This window comes from Strongylocentrotus purpuratus, unplaced genomic scaffold (genome assembly GCF_000002235.5).
Source record: "Strongylocentrotus purpuratus isolate Spur 01 unplaced genomic scaffold, Spur_5.0 spur5_scaffold_11, whole genome shotgun sequence".
NCBI lineage: Eukaryota > Metazoa > Echinodermata > Echinoidea > Camarodonta > Strongylocentrotidae > Strongylocentrotus > Strongylocentrotus purpuratus.
This window is the reverse complement of record NW_022145596.1, coordinates 10197345-10206837: the sequence shown is the minus strand read 5'-3', so window position 1 is coordinate 10206837 and position 9493 is coordinate 10197345. Positions and strand designations below refer to the sequence as shown.

At 37.4% G+C, this 9493-nt stretch overlaps 1 protein-coding gene across 1 annotated transcript; it reads right to left on the bottom strand.

Annotated features, from left to right (window-relative positions):
• Positions 1–261: 261 nt before the first annotated feature.
• LOC588805 (uncharacterized aarF domain-containing protein kinase 2) lies at positions 262–9130 on the bottom strand. Its single transcript, XM_030980600.1, is given in 11 exon segments — positions 262–837; positions 1644–1697; positions 2018–2146; positions 2383–2634; positions 3079–3186; positions 3488–3616; positions 4172–4318; positions 5977–6080; positions 6592–6672; positions 6675–7379; positions 9029–9130. Coding segments are annotated over 10 exon segments (1773 nt in total). The 5' UTR covers positions 7318–7379; positions 9029–9130; the 3' UTR covers positions 262–711.
• Between the last annotated feature and the right edge of the window lie 363 nt (positions 9131–9493).

Genomic DNA, 9493 nt, shown 5'->3' with positions numbered 1-9493 from the left:
CGAGTTCGTACATAGCTCTGGAACTGTGGAACGCATGACCCCAAAATATCCAAAGATCTTTTACACGATGGATTCATCCCACATGTGCATTTTAGAATAATCACTGCCAAAGGGATGGAGGTGCTTCATGAATACCTTTTGTTTGCCTCTTGAGAAGAATACTCCCACCTATGTATCAGATAAATGTACTGTTGGTGCATAAATGAATACTGATTACATAACTTTCATGAGCATGATCAGAGTATTCATCTCAATGGTACGAATGACCATTATCTGCCCATGTGCAAATCCTAATTACAAACTCGCTTATAGCTGTATTTCAGAAAGAGGGGGGGGGGGATTATTGTCCACTATCATCATCTTCATAATAGAACTGGCACAGCTGGTTCTAGGATGTTGATGGAATCAGTAGAGGTACGTCCCTCTATTAAAGACCATTGTGTGTGTGTGTGTGTGTGTGGGGGGGGGGGGGGGTGATCCTTTCAATCTCTCTCTTAGGATAAAACTGCTTTAGGGGGGCTAACAACAACGCTATAGTAGAAATGGCTCGGCTGCTTCTAGAATATCAAAGTTAAGTTCAAGACGGTATCCCAGTCCGCGTAAGCCAACAGAGGAGAGGAGAGGTGAGGAGCCATCAATCCTTCTAACATACTTAGCTGCGTTTACGATGGGACGGGTTTAAGGCAAGGTGAGTGAGGGAAGGGGCTAATATCATCTTCCTAGTAGAACTGGCTTAGCTGCTTTTAGAATGTCTAGGTTGGGGTCTAGAGATCGACCCAGTCCTTCCAACACCATGATGGCAAGTATGATGGATGCAAAGTTACTTTCCAGCTTCACCTGGTAATAGAGAAAGCAAAGGATAAATCAAAATATAATTTACACTATTTGTAATAGCTCTTTGTATGTGTGTACACATAAGGAGAAATTTTTCAGTTTCCACATTGCTGTTATGCCAGCCCATCAAAATAAGAGAGAAATCGTAGTATGTTCAGTGAAAACATTTTTATCTTTTCAATCTTAATAATGAATTTGTTTTTTTGCATTAAGTGTCATTAGGAAAAGCATAAAATTATTTTTAAAATGTCTGATTCTAAATCAATCGATATAAAGCATCAAGCAAAGAAATTTCTAATGATTACAAACCGCATTCAGCATCTTTCAGTATTGTTTCATTCATAAACTTAAGTAATGATCTACCATGGTAAGAATAATGATTCAGATAAAACAGTTTTGTTGTTGTTTACTTTTATTTTGTAAAGCCTACAGGTACATAAAGCAGAATGTTTAAAAAAAAAAAACATATTAGTAGAACACATGCTCTGACAAAGATTAAGATTGCTTCGTAGTCCTAAATTCCTAACTTCAAACCAACCTCAACCTCAACAAACATTCCAATCACAACCCAAGCTCTAACCCCATACCTTTGGCATGGTAAACTCCAGTAGTTGATATCAGAGAGAGGAAGCCATTTCTTGACTGAGAAACAGACTGACACAAAACCATGTGTGGTCGATTCAGCACAGTATCTATATATGTTATGACAATTTACATACCTCTCACATACCTATCAAAGATAACAATACAGTTTTCAGAACATCATCTATGAGCAAATTTTGGACAACTTGGATCACTGTAACACTTACCTTATGATGAATCATAAGAGCAAATAATTCCCTTAGCAGCTGACCAACTTGCATCTATTACAGACAATGGAAAACAATGATAATGTTCAGAAATTGAAATATCACAGTCATTAATAAATATTATATTTACTGCTATTATGTTTATATGTTATTGTTCTAAAATGGATTTTTTTTTTTTTTTTTTTTTGTTCTCTCAGCGCTCTGATCAGTATTCTGTAAAAGTGCTTAATAAGAATCATAAATTATTATAATCATTTGAAATGTTTTACTATTTCTAAAATTATCAATGGAAATATTAATTTAAAATTTTTTAAATCATGGTTACATAAAAAATATCATTATTAGAGAAAATGATAGAATGACAGAAATAATACCTTGCTCAGTTGAAGACTCCGTTCATGAGCTTTTTCGACCAACGATTTCATGTCAGCTTTGAATTTCTCCACATCGTTGCATTCATTTGAAGATGCATGCTCCGCAAACAGTTCAGCTACAACATCACCCTGTAAAATAATAGAACAGAGTGAACTAGAGGAACTGTCCCATGGTTATTAGTATATACTCCCTTTAAATTTATAACAGAGCTTTCAAAATTGAAGTTCATAGACTAAAAAGAAAAAAATTATTTGCCATGTATTTTCTTTTTGGGAATATTTTCAGTTTTACTATTAAATCCTACCTATATATTTTTGAATGGTCTTATTTCTCCAGAAAATATAATTTTACAGTTTGCTGATACCTTGCGGAGTACAATTGCAGTGAAAACTTTGTAGAAGTTGTTGAAATCCCTCTCCTCCAAATGGGATGTGATACCGGTGTCAAGAAGGACCAACTTTATTGGATTCTTAGGTTCCTTGAGGTAGACCTGGAACTCTGTAATGTGGTCATGAAAGTCCACGGTCCTGCTTGGTTGGACCAGGGCCTCTTCTACTCCCTGGACTAGAATGTTCCCAGGATGAAGGTCTGCATGTACAAAGTTATCCACAAAGACCTGGGTGGATGAAAGCAAGGACAGGGAAGGGGTTAACACACATGACAAATACATACTACCTTCACATATTGTGAGGCAGTGTCATTTTATCTCCACATGTATAAAGAGCCAAACAATACAGTTTGTTTGGGTTGTGTAACAAGATTATACATGTTTATCATAATATTTCAGGCTTTGCACAAGAGCAATCAATAGAATTAGTCAAGATAAACCCCCAAAACTAAAAAAGATTGAAAAAACTTTTCAATGCAATTTGCAAAGAAAAGTCACCTATTATCTACTCCATGTAGTCTGTCCATACACTAGCATTATTTTAGTGTCGTACACAATACTTCCTACTACTTTCACTCTTTATGCATTTAATATTCCCATTTCGACTTTGTTCATTTTTTGTTCTCATATTGATCATATCAGGTTATTATTGATATATTTAGTATTACTCACCATCTTCAAAATCACATCTACTCCCATTTGAGCAAGGATCTTCTTAATTCCTTTCTCATCTTGGTTGTCAGGATCGCAGGATATAAATGCTGATATGCTCTGACCACTCTAGTAAAAATAATCAAATTCAAACGGAGGAAAAAAACAGTAGTAATTATTTCTAACCTTCAAATGAGGACAAATACAAACAAACAAAATATTTATTTGCCATTCTTGAACAGTAATATATCATTTACATTGAATTTCTGAAATGGATTCCAAGATTTTTTTTCATATCTGCTTTATATTTATCTAAATTCATCTTTTTCACAAAGGCTACATCTTGTTATGGAATTTATTAACCACAGAGCAACACAGCATCAATTTCACAAAATGTAAAAGATAATGATCCACACAGATGCTTTCTTACCTCAAATGTTTCAACTAGGATCTCATTAGTGACAAATGGCCAAACTGGTTGAGGTATTCTTACATGAGGCACTTGAGAAAAGTTTTGATGAAATCTCTCAAGGTTTTCTGCTTCTAGCTTGAGGTTTATCTGGAAGGAAACATGAGAGGTCATATAACTGAATCAATGGGTGAATTGTAAATAGAGTCCATGGAATTTGTGGTTATATAATTACCAATAAATTTAAGATTTAAGATAAATTCTAAATCCTTTACCATTGGTAAGGATGTAAGTTGCAGTTTCAGTGTATTTTGTTCGTTGTTGTTGCTACTGTTCTAGAGAGTTACAAATGATTGTACCTCTTTATGTAACAGGGCCATGAACTGTGTATCAGATTACCCTCCCCCTCCCTCCCCCTGGATTTTTAAAGTTCCAATACATAAAGCAACTACCACCTCAAATTTAGACAGCGAGGAGCCTTGATAGCCCCATATTCGGGCTGGAGGTGCCTGAATAAGTAATTTCTGTAATTTTTACTGAAAAAAAGTCTCAAAAATTGTTGTGTGCTTGGTTTAGAAACTGAAAAGTTGAAAAGCAGGCAAAAGGCTTACGTCCACGGTCCCCCCCCCCCCACCCCCTTTGCGAAAATGTTCCCATACACCTATGCACAATCGGGCTAAAATGGAGACAGGGTACTTGACTTACTTGATTTTTCATGAGAGATTCAAACTCATCCACAAGGTCGACAGGGCTGAGCCAATGGAGACCAGGAATTAGGTTCAGTATCCTGGCAAAGACATTGATAATCCTCAGATCTAGATGGACACTCTCATAGATACCTGGGTGAAGGACCTACAGGAAAATAGTTCAAAAGAACAAGGAAATCCTGTGAGTTCACTAACACATCTTTGTTGAAATAAACAGTCTTGAAGCACTGCATGAAAATAAAAATGATATAGTCTACTGCACTTTACAAGCGTCATCTCATTATTCCAGCTGAGCTAATACGATGTTTGTGCAATCAAGGAACTTCTCCCTACCAGATATGTATTTACTTCACCTGGGTGGAGGGTGGCAAATGTAGATAAATATCTTGCTAAGTGATGATCATGCTATGACAGGGATTTTAACCCCCTGTCATGTGGTTCATAGTCTAGTGACTTATAATAATAACTAAACAAGGGAAACGCTCTCGGCGGTCTCGCCTGCATAACGCAATTCAATATGATAAACCAGAACGTCAATGACGAAGTGCTCATCCGCATCTCACAACAACAAATATCGTAAATTTTATGTGGTATATGTTTGAACTGGTCAAAAAATAGAAATTTGATGCCCTGGAAGGGACATAATTTCATTTCATTTGCATAAAGTACCATAAATAATCAATGGAGCAAAATCTCACAATTCTGTGTAGAAGTTTATTGTTCCAAATTTAGCTCTACCAGATAAGGCAAAATCGGTCAAGAAATGAGGGAAAAGAAGCAATTTTTGTTATTTTTGGAAAAAATTTGCATAAATTACCATAATTAATTAATGGAGAACAATTTCAAAATTCTGTGTAGAAGTTTAGTGTACCAAAGTTAGCTCTACGATATAAAGCAAACCAAATCAAAATCGGTCGAGAAATGAAGGAGAAGAAGCCTTTTTTGTGATTTCGAATAAATTTGCATAAATTAGCATAGATAATGAATTTCACGATTCTGTGTAGAAATTTTAAATCCCCTCCTAGCCCTATCATACAAAACAATCAGAATCAAAATCGGTTGAAAAATAACGAAGAAGAAGCATTTTGAAAATCTTAATGTTGATGCCACAACAAAGTCTAAGTTTGTTGACCTTAAATGGCCTTTGACCTTAACTTAGTGACCTGAAATTCTACTCACATGATTGGGGAGACTTGATAACCCTATAGTCCAAGGTTCATTGACTAAGAGCTTATACTTTCAAAATTATATCAAAAATTCAAAAACTTAACCTTAGTTAAGTTTTCGATGATGATGCTACAACATAGTCCAAGTCTGTTGACCTGAAATGACCTTTGACCTTGACTTTGTGATCTGAAATTCTACTCACATGATTGGGGATACTTGATTACCCTATAGTCAAAGTTTCATTGACTAAGAACTTATACTTTAAAAATTATACCAAAAATTCAAAAACTTAACCTTAGGTTAAGTTTTTGATGTTGACGCCGTCGCCGTCGCCGTCGCCGTCGCCGTCGCCGCCGCCGTCACCGGAAAAGCGGCGCCTATGTCTCGCTTTTTGCTACGCAGGCGAGACAAAAACTGTGCTTTTAAAGCGCTTACCACCAAAGTCTCTAAGCGTTTTAACAAATAAATACAATGATAAACATATAATAAATAAAGAAAGAAATGAATAAAGAAATAAGCACAAAAAGAAGGCTTGTTACAAAGAGATGTAAATACCTCAATTCAACTGAAAAAATAAGAACTACATACAATTTTCCAAGAAATTGAATTGCAAGACAGACAAGTTAAAACACAGACCTTTACAGCAACTGGTATCCACTTTTCCTCATCCATGATTGGCTCTGATGCTCGATCTCTCATCCTCCAGTCTCTCAATCCACCTTCCCTTCCTTTCATTACAGCTAGAGAGGAAAATCGGGGAAAAGGTGTTTCTTTACTTAACCTGGTGACTACTGAATTCTCTCATTCCCATAAACTTAATACAGAAGCCACCCGGTTCCAGTATGCAATGGTTAAAAAGATATGCTCCCAGCATTGGCACACCATAGTATTTTGATTTGGATATGGTTGACATTTTTAACTGGTACAGACTGCAAGTATATATCATGACACCTTCTAAGAGATTTTTGTGAAATATAACTATCCAGACTGAATTATTCACTAAAGAGATTTTTAAAATCAAACATAAATGATTAAGGTTGGCTCATTATGTTAACATAGAAACTTACATGCCCATGCTAATTAAAAGCAGTGCATGTGTGTACCATTTGTACAGTAATTTGGTTCTCCTTCTTATACCCTCCTTGATTTCTGTTTCTCTTTGTTCTCCAATTTCTGTATACCTCTTTATTTAGATCAATATTCAATACATTTTTATATTCACCACTTTGCTTTTATTTTACAAGTTCTTACCTTGGTAGACATCTGGTCTCATGTATACTTTATGAACCTGCCCTACACATCCCGAATACACAGTCTCATTGCTAGACTCCACCTGAATATCTCCTTCCACAACAAACCAAAGGCATGTTCCAGAGCTCTCTTTGTGTATTCTACTGAGTGGCTTGGAGCATTGCGGTGCAGCTTCGAGAGCTGATCGCAAAAGTCCTGCGAAAAGAGGTCTCTCCTAGTACTCGCCCACTGACCGAGCTTGATGAAGGTGGGTCCGGAGAGTTCAATGGATCGCAGGAGCGCACGTAGCCATACATCCTGGAGCCTGTCTGGGAAAAGGAGTACTAGTGGATAGGAGAAGAGAAGTGGTCCAAAGAGGATGGAATTGCGGATGTAGCGTAGGGACACCAGGACAAACTGAACAAGGTTTGATGCAAGAGTTCTGAGGACATGATGCCAGAGTCTCATCTGCCCAACTAACAATGACTTGACAGAATGAAGTCTATCAATCTCTGAGTTAATAAGAACAGGGTGATCTAGAACTGCTTCTTGACATGCTGCTCTGGAAAATAGAATTTGTGGCAAACGCTTGTACGATGCTACTCCAATGAAAGCACAGCATACCGTTAGAGCAACAGATTTGGTGGGATGATATTTTGGCTGAGGTAGACGTTTGAGTACTGTCCAGTGAAGGGGTCTTACTCTTCTAAGTTGAAGAGTAATGCGGGAGATGTGATGAATGAACATCTTGAACAAGAAAATGCGGCTGAACTAAATATGAGAAACAGAATTACCACTCCTTGTGGGACCTGAAACGAAACGAAAGAGATGGATAAGATTAGACAGAGAGAACAACTGAGGTTCTGCAAGTTCATGAGGATATCGACGAGTCTACAATTCAAAACAATGCAGTTTGTGCGTGATTGCCGAACTCATAACAAGCAGTAGCTTCAAGAAAACAGACAGATCTCTAGTTAATCACCCCCACCCCCCTCCCCCACATGTTGTGCGTCTGGCAAGGGTAACCATTTGTGTTTGGAAAAGGTTGATTAATGTGCGATACGCACAATACAGGCCTGGTCATTTGTGATTTTAAAAAATTATCTTTTTACCGCTTTCTCGTACATGGAAGATGTACGGCCCTCAATGAGACAGCAGATCAAAACAAGAGTGGAAAAGTTCTAAAACATAGACTCTAGAGTATACAGTGCGTACCAGAAAAAACAAAACCAAGAATTATCTATGTTTTATCATAACTTAATCACAATTGTATTTAATAAATGACACATATTTGTCAAGCGTAGATCCTCTCCTTTCATTTGATGCAACTCATATGATGCATAAAAAAAGTTTAGATTAGATCCCAACTTTTAAAAACTTTTTTTTTCCGGGCTTATTTTTCTCCCATCAGTAGGGGCGCTGGTCCAAGAATAAGAATCCTCCGCATAAACCAGAATATCCTTGTAAACGCTGAAAAATCAGGTCCTAACAAAATAAGGATCGTCCGCATTCTTGCAGACGATCCATATTACCGATCCGCGGGTTGGCGATGCGAAAAACGGATTAGGCGATGATCGATGCTCCATGATGCATTTCTCACTTACGCAGCACAGATACTTTCACGCTATGAACGATAAATCCTCAGGAAGACGGACAACCCGTAAAAGTAAACAGTGAACTGGGGTGTATTATTACGCATAATCTGTTTTTTTTCGCATTGCCAGCGCGCCGATCAGGAAGTTCGGGAACCTACACCCACAGAGCGCTGAAGAAAAAAAAAGTCCACCAAGAAAAGAAACGTCCGCGTTTACGATCTAGGACAAACGTCATTCTCGGACCAGCGCCCTTACTAGCCCACGGGCATGGCAATTCTTATTTCTACATGTATATCTATCATTACAAAAAACATTATCACACATTTATCTAAACATAGCTAGATCTAGACCAAATTTTTCTGTCTCTTTCGAGGGGCCAACCCGACCCTACCCAAATCTTTTAATAGAGAGGAGCCGACCCTACCCAAATCAGAGGCTAACGAACGAAAGAGACAGAAAAAATTGTCTAGAAAGTCTAAGCTAGATCTAGATCTAGACCCTAGACACCTAAAATTATTTCAAAAATATGCTTTTGGTCCAAATATTCTAATGTCTAAATAATCTTGAAGTTGTAGTCTTGTAGACCATCTACATGTAAAGTGCATAAGTCTACATGCATGCATACATATAGTAGTAGTGTCAGTGTCAGACACGTACAAGGTCACAAGCACGCCCACATCACAATTTTACAAAACATATCACCACACAGAAAGCAGCATATGGGACAATACAATCAACTTGATCGTGCAGACTTGCGTCTTTCTCTGTGATAATCAGACAAATTCATAAATTTCATACACATTACGCATACAGTACATCAGTGAGGAATGATAATATATAATGATATTAACATGAAATTTTACCAAATAAAACTAAATGTGTATTCTCAGTCCACGGGCGCGGGCGGCGGTGAGACTGTAAATGTGCGCCTCGATCATAGACTAAGCGACGAGAGTGCTATATACGTATACAGTGTCTCTCAACAAAACAACAAATCTTTGGAAGAGGGATCTGGGCAGGGGCGGCGATTTCTTTTCATGACCGGGGAACGTAATGCGAAGGACTAGTGAGCAAAGTGAACTAGATGGGCGAAGCTCGGGGGGTTACTCAGAATCGGTTTTGAATGGGATGTACCGCTCAAGCCTCGCGAAACCCCTACCCATTTTAAAGGGTAATTTTTCTCTATAAATAGACCATTTTTCACAATTTCCGGGTTTTTGAAGTTTTGTTGTATCAAAAAAATACTTTACTTAGCGAAAATATATAGTATAAAACCAAGAAATATTTACTTGTATATTTCGAAGGATATTATATGAGGGAGCGAGAGG